The sequence below is a fragment of the Gymnogyps californianus genome, chromosome Z, assembly GCF_018139145.2.
Source record: "Gymnogyps californianus isolate 813 chromosome Z, ASM1813914v2, whole genome shotgun sequence".
NCBI classification, from domain to species: Eukaryota; Metazoa; Chordata; class Aves; order Accipitriformes; family Cathartidae; genus Gymnogyps; species Gymnogyps californianus.
The window spans coordinates 30,356,250-30,379,351 of NC_059500.1; the positions used below are offsets into that span (position 1 = coordinate 30,356,250).

Below are 23,102 nucleotides of genomic sequence, written 5' to 3' on the forward strand. Positions count from 1 at the left end.
TTATTTAATGAACTTGTAAGGGCCAAGACTGAGCATTTGCATTGTCATTTTGAGCAGCCTAAACTTCAGTTCATTCTTCCAAGAAAGAAATCTGGATGAACAGGAAATCTGGCTTGATGCCTATACACAGACAAAGCCACATTGTCCCCCAATAATTCTTTTCTAGGGCCATCATCCTCCTCCCCACTTCCAAGCAATATTCCCTTGTCGTGGTTTAACCCCAGTCAGCAACTCAGCACCACGCAGCTGTTTCCCCCTCCCCCTCCCAGTGGGGTGAGGAGGAGGAAAGCAAAGGAAAAAAAAAATAAAACTCGTGGGTTGAGATAAGAACAGTTTAATAACTAAAGTAAACTATAATACTAACAATAGTAATAATGAAATATAATAATAATAGTAATGAAAAGGAATGCAACAAAAAAAGGAAGGGGGGGGGGGGGGGAAGGAAAAAAACCAGTGATGCACAGTGCAATTGCTCACTACCTGCTGACCGATGCCCAGTTAGTTCCCGAGCCGCCATCCGCGCCCCCCGGCCAACTCCCCCCTGTTTATATACTGGGCATGACATTCCATGGTATGGAATACCCCTTTGGCTAGTTCAGGTCAGCTGCCCCGGCTCTGCTCCCTCCCAGCTTCTTGCACACCTACTTGCTGACAGAGCACGGGAGACTGAAAAGTCCTTGGCTTAAGATAAGCACTACTTAGCGACAACTAAAACATCAGAGTGTTATCAACATCATTCTCACACTAAATCCAAAACACAGCACTGTACCAGCTACTAAAAAGAAAGTTAACTTTGTCCCAGCCGAAACCAGGACATCCCTGTTGTGCTAAACCCTCTAATATTCTTCTTTTCCTTCATCTCTTTGAGGCTAGGAAGTTTCAGACCTTCAGTCTGGGACTCTCTACTGCAGTCATATTCCCATCACTCTCTTGCTCAATCTGACCCTGTTACCTTTCATTCCAAGACGCCTACCCTTTCCAGTCATCATACTCATTGCGATCGTATTTTCCCTAACAACATTGCTACTATACCCATTATCCTCAATACAGGAAGAGGACATTAGGAGAGCCCCCTACACTCACTCAATCCAAAAATCCATCATTTCAGCATATTATGTCATAGCACCGCTTTAGGCATTTGCATTTACACTTCTGCTTGTATTGTTTTTTTCCCTACTTATGAGATGCTAAATTTCTTAGAAGTAAAATGCTGGCAATACTAGTATCCCTCGAGGCACTGCAGATGTCAGTGTAGAATTAGGTGGCTTCCAAGAGATCCTTCTCGAGCGTGTGTGGTCTTTACGTTATTTATGTTATCACAACTATGTGCCTAAACAAAGAGATTGCCTGCTGGTCTATCTCCATTGTATCCTTTCAGAGTTGCTTCAAAATATGTCTTGATTTTCATTTTGGGATTAAGGAGAAATGGCATCTATGGCAAAGAGGTCAAAAGAAGGTACAAAAACATCCAACCACCCCTCCCTACAGTGTAAAATATGTTTGCGCCAAAGAAAGCTATTTACATTAGTGAAGTGCGGAAACATGTATTTTACAGGTTGAAAACATACTCCCAGGACTTGTTCCTTTAGTAAGAATGCTAGAAAAGCCAAAGAGAGAAGATTGGTTTGGGTTTTAGTTCCTTGAAATGGATCAGGTTTTATCAGCCTATGTAAGTCTCCATCAAGTTACAAAAAGAGTTGGTCCAAGCTGGAGGTCACTGAAGCTAAAAAAAGTTATGCTATTTGACTCCATATGTACAATGGAAGATGCTTTGAGGATGTTGCCATCAGTGATGCTTTAGCTTATAAAAGATGGATCTTTGTGTTGTACTCTGGGTACTGCAGCTGCATAGCAGGCGGCATCATGGGAATAGGCATCCCCATTAATGTACTTGGCTACTCAGTGTGTAATGACTGCCTGATTTACCAGACTTTACAGCTGGGGAAGCAGGGGGAGCCTGACAGAGGTATTGTGGTTCAATCTGTTTAAAACAAAAGAAAAATGAAGAACAGACTGTATCACAGAGGAAGCTACTGAACTGAAGTATGCTTATGAAGTATGAGTTCTATGCTCAACATGTGGAAATGCCCTAATCAATGTAAGCTACAAGGCCTCTTCCCACCCATCATTTAAACTCTGACTAACAAAAAAATGTTTTAATGTAAAGCATGATCCTGAAGCATGAGCACATTACTGTGCACATTTGCACACAGTAGCCGTTGAAGTTCCATCCTCACTCATGCTTTGTATCTCCTGCGCACTAGAAGCCACTGGTCAGTGCCTAGTGGATGAGAGAGCAAACGCTGTTGGCACATGAGGTCTCAGAGCAGGAGAGAGGCCAAAGCCCAGGGCTTACACGTGGGTGAGATCCAGGCTTTGCTGCAGGGAGTGCAGGAGATGAACCAGCTGTGTGAATGTACTGCTCAGGGTGTGAAACTTGACAAGCTGGACTGTACTAACACTTGGGCAAAGGGTAATGACCTGGAAGTGCTTCTGTGATAGTTGAATGTCTGCCAAGGAGGCAGTGAAAACTGGATTCCTAATATTCTTCTGATAAATGCTTTATTAGCCTGGTTTATTGTAGTGATATCCAGGAGTCAAACAAAACAGGGGATCCCATCTGCACTCAGTGCTAACACAGGCTAATAGAAACTGGTGAGACAGTAATGCCCTGGTGAGACGGTAATTGGCACAGACAAGGCAGGTACAGCATGTGAAAGGTCAGAGCAAACAGCAATATAATGCTTTGTTCTTCAGTGCCCTGGGAAGAGCTGTGTTTCTCCACTTCCCTATGGCTCTTACTCCACGGAAGAAGAATAAAAAAAGGAACAGAGAAGTGCTGCTGTTGGTATTGCTTCTATGCAGCTGTAGGAAGTTATACTGGGTCTCTGAAGAATTTAGGGTTTGGCAGGCTGGCGTCGCCAGTTGGATTTCCATGTCACGCATTTGTGGAGAAGATATGCCAGATTTCACACAGGTGGAAGTGCATGGCTCTGCACATGCATGCACATATAGGAGAGAGGACAACATAACATATTCAGAGTTGTCTGAGAGTGAGGGTGTTTGTGCATGTCTCGGTGTGAACATGGGAGGTGCTGCTTCAGCACCTGTGGAAGCAGATACATGTTTGTGCTTTGTGCTGTGTGTTTCAGTGTTGGAACGCTAAGCTATGGCAGGCAGAGCAGGCTTCAGAGGACAAAACATTAATGAAGGAAGAGAAGGGAGAACACAGAGAGAGAGAGAGAAAGCGATCTCAGATATCAGGGTAAAGAGGAAAAGGAGGGAGGACTAGAAGGACAGAGGTTGTAGCAGGCATAAAGGGAGGAAAAAGAATATGAACAAGTAACAGGAGCAAAAAGGAATAAGAGAAGGGGGAGAAAATTTACCACTCTTCTCTCCCTTCCCTGTCTTTCTCATCACCTCTTGATCCTCTGGTGCTTTGTCCACAAGAGGAAAAGAGGCAGAAAGATAGGTAGATAGAGAAGAGAGGAGAAAAAAAATGAGAGGGGAGAAAAAAAGACAGAAGGAAACAGGTTTGGAGGAGAGCAGCAGGTTGGGAGTGGAAGGCTTTGTGGTAATTGGAGTGTTTTCAACATGGGCAAATGCAAGGTGAAGGGGAGAGGGAGGAAAAGAAAGTGAGTGCAAGGGGGCAGGCAGAGGCTAGATCACTGAGGGATGACACAGGAGGTTAGGACAGTGCCATGATGAAGTGACAGAAGGATAGCATGGAAAGGAGAACACTAAAAGGACTTAAAGGTGGGGAAGGTGAAAGGTGGAACTGACTGAAGCCCATCAGACCAGCATTTGCCTACTGAATTGGGGGAGACGGGGTAGGGCTGGGGGAGTGCAGTTCACAAACAAAGAGCAGGAGTAACCAAGAAGAACAGCTGAGACAAAACACCTCCTGGATGATGTCAGAAGGGAGAATGTAGGGAGCAATGATTTGCTCTGCCTTAGTAATAGATGAATACTTGTTAGTGAAGGATGACTGACAACACAATTAACAGATTCTGAAGTTTTGCCTCCAGAAGGTTTAAATCTTTGTGACCATTTCACCCAACTACTTGTGTGAAAAACATCTCTTGGTGATTTCCAGCTTGAGCCCAGTGCTCTCTGAGATGGAACACTTCTCTCAAAGGGTTTTCCCAGGATGGCCTCTGCCTCCCTGCCTAAGGTCTGCAATGCCTTGAATGGTTAAAAAGCCTGCTTTATTTCTGCTGTCAGCTGGAGTTATGCCTGACAAGGGATGGCAGCTTAGCTTGAAAGACCTGGAAGGTGACAGTTTCCAACTGCCATGAATCAGAACAGAGCATTTTAAAGTAAAATGTCGGTATTCACAAGCAGCTGAGTTGTCCATGCAGCATAGGCACGGAAAAAGCACTAGTCCCAACAAGCTCTGCAAGCTAAACTGTTCCTTCATCACTCAGAGCCTGCAATGCAGCTTCACGTCGCAGCCTTTAGAGCTTGTCCTTCATTTGCCTGCTCAATTAAAGCATCTCCCACTCTTGGAAATCTCCCCTCTGTCTGTGAACTTTACCAAGTTCCCTCTTTACCTTAACTTAGCTAATGCACAAGCTATCCAAGGTTGACTACAGAACTGTCAGTAAGATGGTGGGATTTGACTGATACTTTCACTATCCCATTACAGTTTCCTTCCTCTGGCATCATTTTTATTAGCAGTAGGTGTCCCATGCCCAAGGAAGCACTGTGTGAATACCCAGATAGGAGTGAGCTGTAGCTGAGTTGATTGCTTAACAGCTGCCTTGCTTGCAAAAGCGGTAAGTAGCAGTTGACTTAGCATGCAATGCCGCTAAGATCCCAGCCGTCTTCACAGCTATTTCAGCGCAGCCATAACAAGCAAATGTACAAGTGGCCCTGAGCAAGAAAACAGTGAGAAGCCGCTCATCCCCCCACAGTGCTTCTAGACCAGCAGTGGAAAGGGGAACAGGTGCCCCGAGGTGCAAACTCACTTGCCTAGTGGTAGGTAGCAAACAGTCGACAGGGCTGGGAAGTGAACTCCCACGCTGGGTTCAGTGGCTTTTCAGCAGGTCGTCAGGGCACGAGTGGCTCACCATGGAAAAGGTGTTTGTTACAGCCTCACTGCAGATGAACCCATTGCATTGTCAAAGCCTACAAACAATTCAGATATGGCTCTCCAGCAGTGAACTACTTGGCTCTAGAGGGAAAAATCAGCCATTCAAACCTAGGCCTGACTCCAAAAGTCAGGATCTGTCATTAGGATTGCCAATAGCACCAGGGCATGTGCTTTCAGCCAGAGTTACAGGGCATACAGGCAACCCTCCAAATGGGTCCTGATGTTTTTTTCACAGTTAACACCGTGCAGCTTTTACCATGTCAAGCTCCAATGGTGAAGTGCATCCATGTGCTAGAAACCTTTATAGTGGGCAGATTTTGTGCATCCCTGCAAGCTGCTTGTCCTCTTTTGCCTGAGCCGCCTCGCCTGGAGAAAGGAGGCCAGAGATTTTGCTCTGAGTCAGTATGTTCTTGGAGAGTAAAAGCACATGTGAAGGGATTAAATCAGCCTCTTCTTCCACACATGGAGGGCAAAGGAAGAGTGAAAGCCTGTCAGTGTGTGCTTGCTGTTTGAGCCTGGCATGTTAACACCTTCCTTGGCCAGTTCATGTTAGATTCAATCAGGTACCTTCCCTAGCGGCAATGATTCACAAACTTTTTGCTCCGCTTCCAGCTGGCTTCCTTGTTGCTGAGGCAGTACCTCAGCTGGTCTCTCTGGACTCTCCATCTGGACGCCTCATCAGCCGCTTCTCATGGCCCAGTTTGGACTCTGCCTTCCTCTTCAGCCTTTCCCAAAGGCAGCACCCACTCCAGCAGGGTCCTACCAGCAGGGCAGGTGTGGCACAGTCCCTCCTGCCATCTGCTCACTGAATGATTGGTATTGCCTCCTAACTCAGCCTGCTTCCCCAGTCCCTTCCTCCCCATAACAAAGCAGCTCTTTACCTCAAGGGTGGCAGTAAGGATGACCTTGCCGGCTGGCCTGCCATTGCTCTCCTCTCCAGAGGGGAAACACACTCATTACCCTCACCTCTGAAGACCTTTCAGTTTAACCCAGATACGTGTTTGCAGGTATGTTAATTTCTCACACCCGATTCCCTGGCCTGTCAGTTTTTTGGAAGAACAAAAAGTTTGGAAATGTCAAAACGTTTTAATTTGGGGTCAGTTTGTTTTCAAATTGCATCTGACTATGTTACCATATGTCATCTTTCTACAAGCACTGGACTTTAACAGGAATGCATATGCCATGACTACAGCCAGCCACAGGCATCCTGTGATGCCGCATGGCTATGTAATTCTATTAGCCACAGTGAACCATGGGCAGCATAAATTCAAGGAGGAAGTATGAGCTTCATTGGATAAGGTGAGGGAACTGCAAGGTTATGGACCTGGACTGTTAACATCATTCTAACAACCATTGCAACTTGTGAAAACCAGACAAAAACCAAAATGTTTTTTGTAGTTTTTACTTTTTTTCCTTGGAAAATGTTCGCAAAATGGAAATTTACAAGAAAAATCACTATGCTGAAACCCACATTTTTATCTTAAAATCATTTGTAAGGAGAATTTATGTCTAACTTCAGCTTGGAGATGCCTCATAGCCATGCCTTGTGGTCTCCACTTACAACCATGTTTAGTTTGCTGCTGCTTTTGAGAGTGCAAGATGACTCCCAGCCCCCCAAACACTCTTGTGGTTTGATTTTTTTGTTTTCCCATCTCTCTGCTCAAGGCTGCCTGACTCCAGTGAGCTCTGGAGTAGGGCTTCTGTTAGTAATCCTCCAAGACTGCCTTTTCATCCCTACAAACTTGCCATGGGCAACTTTGTCCACCAGGTATCTTCTCTATGCTGGTAACTCATTCCTAAGTCTCTTTCTTCCAGACAGACCTCTTCCCTTCTAACCATATTTTAACAACTTGTGTAGAAGATAAATCACTTTCTTATCCTGAGCTGCAGCATTGCCTCTGTGTTCTGCAGCATGAAGGCCATCCTTTTTCTGTGTATGGCTTTTCTCTTCTTTCCACGCTTACACAACAATGAACTGCCTGGAAATCAGCAGCATTTCTGTTTTGATCAAATCATTCATCCAGTCACTCAGACTTGTTCATGCTGGATTGAGCACACATAAAGGAGATTCCCTGTCCAAGCTGCTTTCTAGGAGGCTGGACAGCACCAAGTAACCTGTGGTGCCTTCCACGCCTCTGCAGTTAGACAGGGCCCTCAGTTTCTCAGACCCTTTGCCTACAGATTCTTTTCAGGCATTCGTGTTGCAAGGACATGCATACTGAACACTTGAGGAGTGAACATGCATTAATCTCTACAGGATCATGATCTCTAGTTTTTTAACTTCTGTGATTAAGAGTGACACTCTGTCCCAGTGAACTTGGTCTGTTAGGTACTTCTGTAACAGCACCTGATGTTTTTCCTTTATTCTACTGTTCCGTTTCCACACTAGCAGGATACTGGCACAGAAATCACTGCACGCAAAAAAAAAAGACAGAAAAATTCATGTTGTGAGCTGACTTGTCTGTCAGGAAAGAACTTAGCATGCTTAGTTGTTCCTGTCAGATGGCAATAATAAATCCACTTGCCTCAGATTTATTCACTCAGAATACTGTCAAGCAATTCTATCACATGATGCTGTGCTTATTTCAAGGTTCAGATGGTTTCTGGTAGAGGTGTTAGAACCATATACCATCTATTTCTGCTGCAGAATTAGTCCTCAGCCAAGAAACTGAAGTTGTTTCATCTCTGCATATTCTGGCAGACTCACTCAGGTGAGCACTAGGCAATAGCTAAAGCAGCTGCTTTTGGATGAGTGTTCTTTAACCAGTGGGTGGAGGGCTGAGTGAATTCCTCCTCCTGCTCCACGCTGGCCGCCCTGTGTCTTGCCTTCCCTCTCTCTCCTGCACTCTTATACATTCCCCCAGAGGCAAGGGTGCGGGTGACTGGAAATGTGAAAAGTCACCTGATAGGATGCTGGCCGACTCCCTTCTCTCTGCACAGCATAAGCTCTCCTTGCCTGGTGATAGTGGAAGCAACTCTGCAAGGCTTTGCTCTGCTCAGCAGACTGCAGAGTTTGCTGCAATGCAAAACTGAAATCCATCTTTGTACCGCCTACGCATCGTCCAGGGGGCTTGTGTGTCTTCTTGCCTTCTGTTTCTTTCCCCAAACCTCTCTTCTCAAAAGGAAGCTCTATTCTGCTGCTAGCAATGCATCCTGAGAGGTGGCTATGTTGGTGTTACCCTGCTTTCTGTGTGTGGGCATTCGTGTTCACATCCTTGATTAAAGGTAGGCTGTCTTTGATACTAGTCTCTAAAATATTTTCTAGTCACTGTCTCTTCTTCTGTTTTCCTGGAATAAATTCAATGTAAAGCTTCTACCAGCTATTTCTAACCTGAAATCTGTAACATTTCAACAGTATTTTAAGAGAGCTAAAGCAGTACTAGTTTTCACACATAAAACTCTTCATTTTGGGTTGATAACTAACTGAGGAACTGTTTCTAGCAAAGAATGAAAATTAAATAGGAGTTCTAGTAATTTCATTTGGTGCTTGAATTTTGCAGTTGCTTAAATAATGCAGGCTAAAGATGTGCACGTTCAGTACTCACACCTTCAGAAGTGAGAACTTGATATATTTTTGTTCACTGTTGTTTGTGATCTATGGTTAAATATGCTGGAGTGATTTCCATGCACAAGTCTTACTGAGGTTCAGCAGGATTTTTGCTTTTAAGACACTACATATTTTTTGAAAGTCTCATTTCTGCTGATAACCAAGATATGTATGAATTACAGTGCTTTTGTTAGCAAGGCATAAGGCATTGTCTTAAAGCAGCACCAATGGGATGAGAATCTGTAACTGAAGTATAAAAATGAAAGGCCTAGATACTTGTCTGTTTCTGTTACTTTATTTTAAAGCATGTGTCTGTTAAGAAGCCAGTAGGAAAATTTGAAATGAAACATGATTTTAGACTCACCGGCTTTAGTCGTGAGACTTTGAGAAGAAACTCATGTTCCCACACTAGGGTACTTCTAGTCACAGTGCGATGGATGAGGAGGAGGAAATCTGAAAAGGAAATTGCAATTTCTTTTTTGAATGGCACAATACATGATATAAAAACATCCAAACTTTACAGACATTCATGTATCTTTTCTGGATGATGCTAAAAGGATGAAACAAAACATCAAGCCATGGAAGTTTTACTAGAATTTTCTTTCCATACATGTAAGTCACCAGTAACCAACATTTCAGCTTTTAATTGTGATAATCCCCTGAATCTGAGCATGCTTTGTATCACCTTAGAGGCAGAAATGTTGTTGGTTTTTTTTCAAAAACAGGGGAAGGACGGCCTAAGCATGAAAACAGTGCAGTATGCTGAGACTAAGCATCTCCCTGTAGGACATCTGTGCAACCACAGGCCCTTGTGTTCACTGAAGGAAATGTAAATTGCAAATTTATGCCCTGTGCTGTGCCAGAGACCATGCTGCCTGACACAAACCCCTTCTATGTTTAATATTTGTGGTCGTAAAGGCTTATCATGATTGCTTTCCTGACATGTTCTAGTGAAGTCTGGGACTAACGCAAAAACTTATGACCACGTATCTGAAAAACTAATTTTTCCTCAGTTGTATTAGTAATATCTTTGGCATCATCATATAGCTTTGATAACACAGCTGTGCTCAGTATGAGGCACAAGTTCTGAATCTTTGCCTTATAAAGTATTTTGAATTTAAGTGAATTGTAGCAGTGCACTGAACGAGCAAAGTTATTCAAGAAAAATATTTTTCTAAGCTGATGTCACCAGAGTCCACATGATTTAATCTTTCCTTTTGAAATCAAAGTCTGTAGCCTTTAACACTGTGAAAATAACTATTTCAGGTTTGGGCTGTATGTAACAGATTAAGAGCATTCTTCTTGACTCTGCAGTGAGGCAGCTCAGTGCCTGTCATATACCTTATTCCTGCTAAGCCATCCGGTGTGTCTTGCATTGACGGGGTTACAGCTATGATCTGCTCGTTCCCAAAGAATGGCTCTGTATTACAAAGAGGCATGCTATTCTATAAGAAATTTTAATATTTCCACTTTTTTTTTCTCATAGAACTTAATAAATTAACTTCCTTCAGAGAACAATTTGTGCTATCTAAAGAGCTGAAAGAGCAAACATGAGGATAAGATGTAGTCATAGTTTTTAAGACTAGGAGGCATCATTATAATCACCTAATCAGAGTCCCTGACATAGATTTTGATCCAGTAGTTGCAGCCTCAAGCTTTTAATTTCTGAGTAAGTAGCTATGCTTTTCATAAACTCTCAGTTTTACCATAAAAACTCCCAAAGATGAAGTCCACCACATTTCTACTTTTTCTACTTCACGCCACCTTGTTCTACTTTGGTCTGATATCAGGGTGGGCCAAATGGAGGCCCACGGGCTAGATCCAGCTTAGGAGACATTTCCATTCAGGCCATTACCTTACACTGTAAGGAGACAGGGAGCAGTGGGTAACGTCCTGCAGGAGAATGCTTTCAACTGGCAGCATACTGGCACCCTCTTCTCTCTGTGCTCCTACGTCTTGATACATGGTCACAAGCACAGGATCCAGAAATATAGCATGGACTAGTATGTTATCCAGCACCTTCTCTTCCTCTTCCTTACCTCTGACATAGCGATTCTTTGTCTTTACCAACACAGATACCACAGCCTGTGAATCAGAGGAACGGTTATTTCACAAACTCTTCTCCCAGTACAACCAGTTCATCAGGCCAGTGGAAAATGTGTCTGATCCTGTCACAGTGTATTTTGAAGTGGCCATTACCCAGCTTACAAATGTGGTAAGACTCATTACAGAATACTGCTGAGGTTTGGGGATGTCTGCAAACACATGTAAATTGCTAAAGCAGCAGATGTAATTGTGACAGTTGCACCTACAACTCTCATAGCTGACATCATTGTCATGTGTGCATATGCATACATGCGGAGACCTTTGCTGTTCTTTCTGTCAGCCAAGTCGCTCCAGTTGCTCAAACGAGCGGTTCGAACTACACAGATTCATTTGCTTACTCTGTAGCGTCAAATCCCTCCACTCCAGGTGGTAGCCTCTGGCACCCAGAGCAGCAGTACTGAATGTTCAAGTCCACTCTCCACAGGGCTAGCGCACTCCAGAGACACCTGGTTGTGTCCGTGTTGTGTAGCACGTGGCCTAGTTCTCCTGTGGGGCCAGTGTCATTTCCCAGTGGTCCTGAGAGAGAAAATCTTCTTTTTTTTGCATGCTTTTTCAGTCTCTTTGTTTCGAAATAACGTAAGAGACATGCAGCCTGCAGAGTGGTATATTAAAGTGTGGAGCTGGGGATGAATGTTGTGTGTTTTGGGGTGCACTATATACAAGGGTGACTGTGTCTGAGGTGGCAGACCTGCTGGGCAGGGCAGAGGGACTGTGGAAGAAGCAAAACCTGACCTTAACCCTTGCTGAAGTCTGCTCTGTGAAACAAATTATCCACAGAACAGAGGCTGAGTTTTGATTCTGAGGTACCTAGTTGAGTCCATAACGAAGCAACAGGCAAACAGTGAGGAGCAACATTTAACAGCAGCCAGGGAGCTAAGTTATCTGAGAGTGTAAATGAAGGCACTGTAAGTCCTCATGGTGAAGGCAGTTGTCACCTTTTGGAGTTCCTTTGTCAAAGTATTTTGTTTCCATGTTAGAGGTAGCTTGGCAGGTTTCAGCAGTTCTGTCTCACATTGCAGCCCCTGGCTGCCAGTGCTGTCTTTGGGGAAAAAAAGGAATATCATAAGTAAATCAGCTGGATTTTCTCAAGAGAGAGTCATGATTTTTACAAGAACTTAGATAGTTTAACCCATAGACAGGAACCCTACAGTCCTTTCAAAATGATCTTTGTGCTTAATCTTCAGTATGCAATGCTGAAAATTTATCTACAACATTTTCTACCTTTGGCTTGTAAATATGTTAAATTTTTTGAGTCCACATGCTTAAAAACTAAGAACTACCCAAAGCAATATTCTTGCAGATATTTTCACTGTGAATGTCAGCCTGTATTCATAAATATATGTAATATGAGTCTTTCTGAATACTTTTAGGCTGAAGACTCATTAGAACAGGATCCAGTCTTTTATTTTTGTCTCTTGCAGCACCTTCCTGATTCATTGCTGATTGGCAATAGCAATAATTGACTGTAAAAAGAAGGTCTCAGTACAACAGTGACCTAATTTAGTGCTGGTTGAGTGCATCTGCTCTAGAGGTTTGCATAGAAATGCAAGAACACTGTGGTACAGATGCCATTTTCCTTGAATCTTGACCAGTACTGTACTGTGTAAACAGAGGTTTTAAACACGGAATCCAACAAAACACATAGCCACCACCAGAACTTATTCCTCTGGTACTGGTCAGAGCAATTGTAAGTTTTGTGTTCTTCAGGTACTCAGGCCCCTGGCAAAACAGCGCAGCTCTTCGTATGTCTGATATTTGTGGGGCATAATTTTTCAGTAGAGCTTTAAAAATTTTTCAGTAGAGCTGCACATGACTCTGCACAATATGTGAGCCCCCTGAATATAGCCAGAAAAAATCTGGTATCAGTTAATGTGGAATTCTAGTTTCCATTTTTATCAGAATAAGTTTGTGGCCATCTCGGGATATTGTAACTGATTTATGGAGTGAAGATGTGCATACCTATGTTTCTTTCTAGGATGAAGTCAATCAGATTATGGAAACAAATTTGTGGCTAAGACACGTAAGTGACTGCATTGCATTTCTCATGCATTTTGCATTGATATGATGAAATGTGTGTTACCTTGTAGGCTACATCTATAGAGTAAGTGCTTGTTTTGTAACAAGGATTTTAAAGGTATGAATAAGGAGAAGCTCCATTAACCAAAGCCACATTTGAAAAAGTCATTTCTTTATTCTTATTTCCAAGAAGTTACATGTCCCATCTTTCCTGTGTGGAATATTTCTCCTCCAGCTTCATGGTCATTGGTTTATCTGGTAAATCTGGCTGGATGTACCCATTAAAGAGTGATTAAATATGCAGATTTGCAGTCCTAGGTCGTCTCCATATTGAAGATTCCAACCAAAACGTTTATTAGCAAAAGGAACGTGCCTCCATTTTTCCTGATGGTTTCAGCATTTATACATAGACAAAGATCCTTAGAGAACCTGAACTGCTGAGAAAAAAAAGCCAACTTCCACCAAAACCAGTCTCCTTCAGGCACTGATTGTGGTGCACACAAAGATTTCTGTAAACGATACTGTACTTATGATCAGGATCTTCAGGGTAGGCTGCAACAGCATGGAGCATGGCCCCATGATAGAGCACTAGATAGCAATGCAAGAGAGCTGCTGGGCATCCCTTGCTGCCCCTGACTAGGTAATTTGCTATCCCTGTGGAATCAATAATGTCCCCTGGCAGCAACTGCCTGTTAGTATGCATATGTACCTCCTTTCTCATTAGGATGCTAGTCTCCTTTGATGCTGGCCTCCTTTAACCTGCAAGGTGCACTCCTATGACAGCAGCAGCAAGGCCTTTATTTCCTCTCTGCAGCAGGGAGGTAACCTTGCACAGGTAAGGGTCTGTACTGATGTAGCAAGACAGAGAAGAGATCTCAGCATGTCAGCAATGGATAACAATTGGCATCCCATTCCTTCACAGAGGAGCGAGAAGCAAATCAATGTGAGCAATATTCATGTATGTCCAGTGTTTCTCCAGGTCATGGCCTTGTTGTCTTTTGGACCATTCTACACGTGCTGCACTTTCAGTCTTTATCATAGCCTGTCATTTTACAGGAAGATCTGAGAAGCAGATATTTGCTGATAATACAAGGTTTTAAAATCCTTGTCCATTCTTCTTTCAGATTTGGAACGACTACAAATTGCGATGGGATCCCAGAGAATACGATGGCATTGAATTTGTTCGGGTACCAGCAGATAAAATTTGGAAACCAGATATTGTCTTGTATAATAAGTATGATGAACACTTTTCCATTTTACCCTTTCTTTCAGGGTAAATCAACTATGCTCTTGCAGTGTCCATGCAAGACATGTTACTTTCATGGTAATTTTCTTTTCTTTGCCTTATTTGTCTTTTTAGTGCTGTGGGAGATTTTCAAGTTGAAGGCAAGACCAAAGCCCTCCTTCGCTACGATGGAATGATCACCTGGACCCCACCAGCTATTTTTAAAAGCTCCTGTCCTATGGATATTACCTTTTTCCCATTTGATCATCAGAACTGTTCACTGAAATTTGGCTCATGGACTTATGACAAAGCCAAAATTGATCTTCTGATCATTGGATCCAAAGTAGATATGAATGACTTTTGGGAAAATAGTGAATGGGAAATAGTTGATGCTTCTGGCTACAAACATGACATCAAATATAACTGCTGTGAAGAAATCTATACAGACATAACATACTCCTTTTATATTCGAAGGTTGCCAATGTTTTACACCATAAATCTGATCATTCCCTGTCTCTTCATCTCATTCCTGACTGTGTTAGTTTTTTACCTGCCATCTGACTGTGGTGAGAAAGTGACTCTTTGCATCTCTGTGCTCCTTTCTTTGACTGTATTTTTACTGGTGATCACAGAAACAATCCCATCCACCTCTTTAGTAATTCCCCTCGTAGGTGAATATTTACTCTTCACTATGATATTCGTGACTCTGTCAATTGTCATCACGGTGTTTGTCCTGAATATACATTACAGGACTCCAACCACACACACAATGCCCAAATGGGTAAAAACCGTCTTTCTTAGCCTGCTCCCCAAAGTCCTGTTGATGCAGAGGCCACTAGAACAGCAGAAAAAAAACATCTCCAGAAAAAACAAGAAAGGATCAGCCAATACGTCAGGCAAGTCAAAGCACAGCAAACATAAAGATACCAAATTACACAAAGAGCAGCGATGCAGTCACTGTGATAAGGCAACTGAACTCACCACCACCAAAAGAAGACAACTGAGCCACCAGTCACTGAAATGGATGGCAGAGCACATGGAGTACTCCCCAGAAGTGAAGGATGTCATTAGCAGCGTTCAGTTCATCGCAGAGAACATGAGGTCTCAAAATGAAACCAAAGAGGTAAGGGAGGTAACCACCCAGCTAGGCGAGGGGCCACACTTCCAGCAAGTGAAAACATGATCTAGGAGGGCAGCCCAGAGGAACTGGAGTTGTTGGGTCTAGAGAAGAAAATTTTGAGACCTGTGAATGGGTCAAAGTTCTCTACAGAATGGGAGGAGATAAATCATCCATTGGGGATGGAACAAGAAAAGTGATCTCATCTGTTCTTCCTCTATTCCCAGTGGATAATTTAAGCAGCAAGACAGTTTTAGATTAGACATGAGGCTCACCCTTCAAAGGAAGAGAAGAGGAGCATCAACCTGTTGCGGCCATGAGGAATGAACTTTGGTCAGCAGTGGTTCAGGCAGACTTGATCCTGCCATAGGGCAGGGGATAGACTAGACGGGACCTTTCAAGGTCTCTTCCAACCCTACTTCTGCAGATCCTCAGAAGCAACCCTCTTCCACTGCTCATCAACTGCTCAGCCCTGGTAAGCAGTCACGTCTCAATACTAAGTGTGGTATTTGCCAAGCAGGGTGCTCTTCTGTGTTAGTAATGGAACAGGCAAATTTGGGAACTGCTTTTTAAAGAACAGGGCTTGTGTAGCAGCACAGTAGTTGATCTGGAGAAGACCTATTCTCAACCAGTGATAAATCTGGTAAAGATATTCCTTTCAGAATGCTGTTGTCTGTACTTTGTTTCAGTCTGGTGTGTTCTGATTTTTTTACAGTGATTTAACTAATTGTGGCTTCAGCAATATCATATTTTCAGCCATAACAAACATATGTTGAAATAAAAGTTGCGTTTTGGGGGAAGACAGCTGAATAAAAACAGACAGCAGATGAATAATGACAGATTTTTAAAAAAGAGAGAGATGGGTTTAAAAATGAGACTTGGCATTTGAATTAATGGATTTGCTTGTGTGAGGTTATACATCTTTCATCCTAACGGGGATTACTGTCAAAGAAAATGATGCACGTTGGAATTTAGAGAATTCTGGGGCCACGTCCTCACATGTAAACACAAGCAACTAAAAGCAGCTCCAGGAAAGATTTTCTGACATCCCGCCACACCCAGGCCTCACAAGGAATAGGAATTCTCTGACACTTCAAGATGTTTTTAAAAAGTGTTTAGAACCTAATGAAACATTTATCTTTGATCTGTCATGAAATGTTTACTTTTGGTTTTGAAGTTTTTTAGATGCTCTATGATGGCAAAATCCATTTCAAAATTAAATACTGCTGTATTTGTGTTGAAAAACACAAATACTTTGTGAGGGAAATGTTGAGAGGTATTCTTTCTATCACAATATTTTGTTGAAATCAGCACAAATTCATGAAACTTCTGTGCAACCCAAAAATTACTTTTTTTTCCCTTTTTATGTCCTGCAGAAGAAGTTTCATCTGAAAACAAAGTCCATAACTTTCTGAATAAAGGGCAACAGTTAAGGCCTGGTGACTGAATTCATAGGATGAGCGGGTAATACACGTGGCCCAAAGCAAAAGACAGGAATGTATCAGCACAGAGGAGGATGGGGATTGAGCTGAGCCTTCCTTAGTACCTATGCCCTTAATGTTTTGCTTGACCCCAACATTTTAGCCCTGCCCTCACTGCCACACCAGCTGCATAAAACATATCCATGTACCGTATTCAGCTAATTTCTCCGATGCACTCGAAAAAAACCCAGAGGCTTTGAGTGAAGCAGTCCGAATAACATGCTGCCTTGATTATACAGCTTATGATAAGTCTTCCATTGCCAGTTTTGCTGATTTGCATTTTGCAAATCTCTCCTGGCAGATGAAATTGTATTCTTAATCTGGTGTGTGCATCAGCAGCTCTGTATCTTACCTTTCAAAACATACTAGGGATGGGAAGCAGGATTTTTCATTTGAGAAAAATCCTCTCTTTGGGGAAAAAAAGGGGTTTGTTCTCAGGCAAGCATTGAGGAAATTATTCTGCAGGCTGCTTCTGCTTCAGCCAGACATACAAAGCCATATGGGTGATACCATGCACTAGTCCTGTATAACTAAAAGCCCTTTAAAAATTGTGGCAACATTTACAGCAGCTGGAGTTCTTGCTGCATTTTCTTTCACAAGAAGTACAGCAGCAGCTTCTTGGAGGAAAACATCAAGAAATTGGGAAAACAAGTGGAAGATCCCTCAGCAGAGAGCTCTTAACCAGTCACTAGTTTTATATGAGTGAATGTTCTTCTGATGCAGTGGTCCTTGTATGTAGGTACAGTTTAAAGGACAGCGACTTCATTGAATGTGGTTCTAAGGTATATCTCTCAGACACACAAAATCCATTTTGGCCTGCTTAGCACATGACACTGTGGTTTGCTCAGTCAGGGCCCTTGCTTTGCTATAGTCCACATGTCCAGCTGTCCAGTTTGCTGAAATCAGTGGGGCTTGATTGGAGTGACAGCATGGCATATCAGGCCAGATAGCAAACTGTCTCTTGTGTAGGCTGTCAGGATAAATCCTTTGACAGGGTCCAGTGATGTGCAGCTATGGCAATTCTGCCTGCTGTTAAACCACCCCACTCTGCACCCACCACATGATCAGGTCCTATTTGTTAATGTCAGTGTCGCAGCCATAGCTTGCCAACGGACTTGAATATTTAGAAAAATTCAGCAGACTAGGACAGTGTTGAATGTTCTCAGCCAAAAGTGGCAAATACTATTTAGAAAATCAGCCCCCTCTAAAGACACTTGAAAACTGCAGCACAATAAGCAACGTTCTTGACTGCATGTATATTCTTCCTCACATTCAAAAGCACAAGGGACATTTCTACTGCATAATGTCAACTTGCAATTGCATGTTACATTACATGTGATTTATCCTTTTCATTTTTTTTTCTCTTGCAGGTGGAAGATGATTGGAAATACGTAGCTATGGTGATAGACAGAGTATTTCTCTGGGTATTTATAATCCTTTGTGTGTTTGGGACTGCAGGGCTCTTTATCCAGCCACTAATAGCAGATACGTAACTTGATCCACTGCTTTTTATCCACTTCTGTTCTTGTTTCATTTTCAGTTTGGAACTGTCCCCTATATTTCTCTCCTCTTACATAAGCCGTCTGCTCATCGCCTCCTCAGCACCCAGCCACAGAGGAAAGGAGAAAGAGAGAGAAGGGTCCTCTGGGAAAGCAAACAACCCAAAACAGAATGAGGACTGAAAATGGGAGATAAGCATGTGGTCTTTCTACAGTGGAACACCTGGTATTTTTAGAGTGCCTGCCTGTCTTTCCCTCAGTGAGATCAGCAATAACGATCACACTGAGGATCATGGGAGCAGATTGAAGTTATTGAGCTTTTCCCTGGGTTTCAGTACAGGGGGCTATTAGGACAGTTCAGGCACTTCTGAGTGCATTGCCCAAAGAGGACTCTACCTGGCTTCATTTTTCTCTCCTGGTCATAACTATTCCTCAGCTTTGAGTTAATTTACATTTCGTCTCTATTTCTCTCCTTGTACAACAGCTAGTCTTTGGTATGGCACTTAGATGAGGTGCCATAGTCCTACTGACTGGACCAATGCTCTTTATTATGTTCTTGTGTCAGGGCAGCCAATAATCAAAATAAAAGTACAATCAAACCAATCCCTTGACCCTGTAACATTTTCAATACAATCTAAAACAAGGGGTCCCCATCTTCTGCAATATATGTACACAAATGAGGGTCCCAGACCAACGAAGCGCATATTTACATTTATGTTTGAATTCAGACAGGTCTTAAGCACTTAATCATATTTGAAGACAAACCGACTTAATATTTCGCACTGCATGTAGGCTTGCTGACATCATTTGAAGCATCGTAGAGTCACCAAACAGGAATAACCTGGATGCACTATGGAAAACCAGAAAAGACCTGAACTACCTGTTGTTGCCATGTAAGGCATCCACATTTGAAACTTACATGCTTGTAAGACCTTTAAAAACTAGTTCATCTGCCACTTAACTTTGCATGTAACCACAGTGCCCTTTATTTTCTGATACGAAGACCTTGGTAAGCTCCAGTAGGATTTCCAAGCCACATTTCTCTCGTCAGGTTAACAGTGGTCCCAGTCCACAGATTCTGCTCCGAAAACTCTTGCTTGCTCAGGCTCAGCCATAAGCCCAGCAGGGAAGGTTTTGTCCCTGAGTAGCTACTCGTCACAGACAGAATTGGCTTTACAGCATTGGATTGATCTGAGATCTCCTGTATTTTTAAAAGCCAAGACCAACTTGGATTACACGCATTCCAGCAGGAGAGGGCTGGCTATCATGAATCCTATGCAAAGCTGGGCACCTTGGTCCGAACAGCTCTGCAGCAATTTTCCGTTTGCTGCCTCCTCATGGGTCAGTGCTGTGTGTGCAAACTTTTAACTGTAGGGACATTCCTTTGGGGATGAGGTTGCTGCTATGTAACCAGATTCCCAATCCTAGTGTGCTTAATCCTGAAACACTTTATAGATGTGCACCTGATGTGGTTTGTTTACTATGTGGACAGTTTACCCTCAGGTCCCTTGTCCGTCTAGATTCCTGTTGGTTTTGTGCTGAAGGATTCTTCTCCAAAAGGCACCATTCCAATTAAAGCCAATGGCTTCAAGAGTAAAAAGCCCTTCTGTCTTATAGGAGGCTGTAAATTTAACTGTACAGTGTCAGTGCAGTGTTTTCAGTGTCTGCCATATATCAGTCTCTGCTTTGAACATCACCAGTCCTCAGAAAGTTATGACTCCCTGTTTCTGAAGTCCCTGACTGGCATTTTACTCTTTTTTGATGCTCCATAATAAAGAGAATAGGACTGAATAAATGTATATGTCAGAGATAAAGGTGGAATGACAAGAATATAACTGTCTTAATCCAGTAGTTGAAATATGTAAAGTCGTGATTTTCCAGAAGAAAACCGTATTTTCTGTAATCCCCCTGAATGTTGCATAATTATGTAGTGACTGACAGACAAATGTATGAACAAGCATGGTTTGTTTTGTCAGCCCGTCAATTAAATATCACTCCTGGGATATACTTTCTTGAAGAATTTGTATTTTTTTTTAAACTCCCTGCTGTACAATGTGTTTAGAGATGCTACTAAATGACATTTGCTATGCTGGCTCTTTAATCAGAAAGGAGGGGAAGGAAAGGGAATTTGAAGAGGCGAGCTGCATTCTGAGCCCAAAAGCTTCATTTCTACAGGAGAGACATCTGACTGCCAGCGTTCACTGTTGCAGTCTATGACCACGCAAACAATGAAAATATTGTGGCTGAAGGTGTACTGCATTGGTGTCTCAGGCATGACAGCTACTACCCCACAGCCAGTAAGCTGACTTCAGCAAAATCCCTGGCTTTTTGTCAAATTGTATGGCTTCTCATCTCCAGTTAGGAGGCCTCCGTGCCCCAGCACCAGCTCCCTGTCTTTGTCATTTAGAGTACTACACATCTCTCTGTCTTGCCTCTGGACCTCAAGCACAGGGTTTGGACAGTTTAGCTTATCAGCCTGGTACCCTAAGAAAGTAAGATTTACAAAGTCATGTTCTGTCTCTTTCTGAGTGTACTATTTCCTCTTCCTTCCTTCCACCCAGTAACTTTTGGATCCTTCTTTTGCCATTTTCAGCTGTATTTGGCACATTCAAGACTGAGAGCCTTGCATACTCCTGTCAGCTTTGTGAAAGTAGTTGGCTCATTAGAGAGAGGGGGGGTGGGGGACACGGTAAGCATCTCACCTTGCAGAAAGCTGCAGTAGGGGCCCACCTCTGAGCAGACATGGAAGAACCCACACAGAAATGACGTTTTTGCTTGCTTCAACTCTTGTTGGGGGACCTTCTAACTGAAATACCAAGAAAAGTTTCAACCAGAGGTGGTGCCATCCCAGACGCTGAGTTCGGTTGCACACCGCATCAGCAAGAAGTCTCCTTTCCTTGAGAGTGATGGTATCTATGAATTAATTTTAAAAGCACGGAAGCAATTCGACAGCTCGACCAACTCATTACGTTCTCTTCCCAAGGGAGACCATCTTTCCACTTCCCCCCACTAAAAGGCCCGGAGGAGTTGGTCATATTTTTCTCTTGGTGAATGGATGATACACATGGTCCTGCCAAGCAGTGCCAAGGCCCTGGCAAACCAGTGCCCAGAAATCAAGGCAGCACATGTTGAGGCAGTAGTAAGGCAATGAAAAAGGCTGCTTTTTTTTAAGATTTGCAGTTTGCAATGTTGTCATCCACAGGCAGAGCACATGGAGCAGAGGGAAGGAGCCCATCAGAGGCTGCCTGAATGTCCTTCTTTTAGTTGTGTTTTTTAGTGGCAGGCCAGGCTGTGGGACATGCTGAATGCATTTCTGGACCAGCAGCAAGGAGATTCAGGGAAGCTCAGAAACAGTCAGTGCAAGGAAATAGCAAGTAGTGAGACTACAGATGCAGCAGACCCAGATGCAATGCTAGGAAGACTAGAGGCCAAAAGCCATACCTGTGCATTGTTCATATATCTCCCACTCCAAGGACCTGAGCCCTGCTGACCTTTACCAGCATAAGCCAGAAAAAGCAGCTTGGCATCAGACCCAGCCATGTGAGACACAGCCACGTGCTGCCTGCGGGCGAGCAACTGAAATGTCGCAAGGTGAGGACAGGACCATCTGCCAGCTAAACACCTGAAGCACTTGCCCAGGAGAGGATTTTGTCATCTGTCATGGCTAACAGGCAGGCCCCTGGCAGCAGCAGTCAGAGGGAAAACCTATCACTAATTTATTTCAAGAGTCTGTAAATGCTGGAAAGAAGAGCTTCCTGGCTGTTTTCCTATGGATATTTCACAGTACTGGCCAGGGGAACAAACTGACTTAAACAATGGAAGAAGAGAGGAGCAACTGCTAGGAAGGTCAATGTGTAAGAATTTTATACCGGTGTCTTATGTTAAGACATCTATCTGTATATGCTAAACAAAATGGGTCTGTTCTAGGTTCCTGCAATATAATAACCAGACCTGAACGCTCCCTCCTCAAACTCACACACAGAGCTAAAAAGTTATGAGGACTTTCCAAGAATGAGACAACCCCTCTGTTTGAATACATTTGAGACAAGCCTTTTCAAATGGGCTACAATCAGGACTTTGTTGATAACAAAGCAACAACAAAGCCCAGCATATGAGCACTCTCACCCCCAGGAATCATTTACTAAATACATCTTTATTAATAATGGTTGCACAAGTGAACAGAACTTTCTGCAGTGACATGACAAGATGGGATGATATTAACTCACAGAGGTCTGGTGTACATGCATAATCCAAGCACAAGAATACTTCTGTGTATTTTTAACACCTTCTAACCTCCATCCCTAGGGAGAAAGTTTCATGGCTAGGTAAAGCTTTAACACCGGATTCACATTTAGATTGTCAAAAATTGGATCTCCAAATCCCTTGCTAGCCTGGAAAATATCTGTAAGTTCTGAATGGGATTTTCTAAAGCACTCCATGTTGGCAAAACACTGCCCCAGCAAAAGTGATGAGAGCTTCACCTGTGCATTTTCTGTCAGGTCTTATTTACACTTTTAACAGCTGTTTCTAATCATGCAGAAGGAACCCATTTAAATGAATCAAAGGAATGAAATTCTTAATTGCCTGGGAAACATGAACAAGCCAACACCCAAAGATGTGTCTTCCCGGTAGCCAGCCCACCCCACAGCTCTCAGGAGAAACTCCACTTCTGCAGCAACCACAAGTTTCATTGCCAAAAATGATGTCTGCAGCTTCCCTCCAACTGAACTGTTTAGGAAGATCACTGTTGCCTTATGGAGTAGCATAGCCACCTTTCTCCATGCGATATGCTTCAGGTGGTCTTCCACTTCCACTTGTCTTGTGAACAAGCGGGTGCAGGAATCATAGTTTCTAAATGCGGAGCATGGGGAAAATCCTTACTTGTTCAGCCTTTTGGCACATTACAGAGCAGCAGGCAAAATTGCAAATTATACTGAAAAGTGGGTAACACCTTGTAGTTTCCTGATGGCCAAGAGGAGAGACAAAGTGTGCATGCCATAAAGGCTGGTAGCAGGT

The 23,102-nt window shown here is 43.1% G+C and overlaps 1 protein-coding gene across 1 annotated transcript; it reads left to right on the forward strand.

The window, feature by feature from the left end:
- Positions 1-8,005: 8,005 nt before the first annotated feature.
- CHRNA6 (cholinergic receptor nicotinic alpha 6 subunit) lies at positions 8,006-18,080 on the forward strand. The gene is given in 8 exon segments (XM_050912945.1): positions 8,006-8,104; positions 8,106-8,159; positions 8,161-8,320; positions 10,718-10,857; positions 12,724-12,768; positions 13,889-13,998; positions 14,125-15,112; positions 17,958-18,080. Coding segments are annotated over 8 exon segments (1,719 nt in total).
- The last annotated feature ends 5,022 nt before the right edge of the window (positions 18,081-23,102 follow it).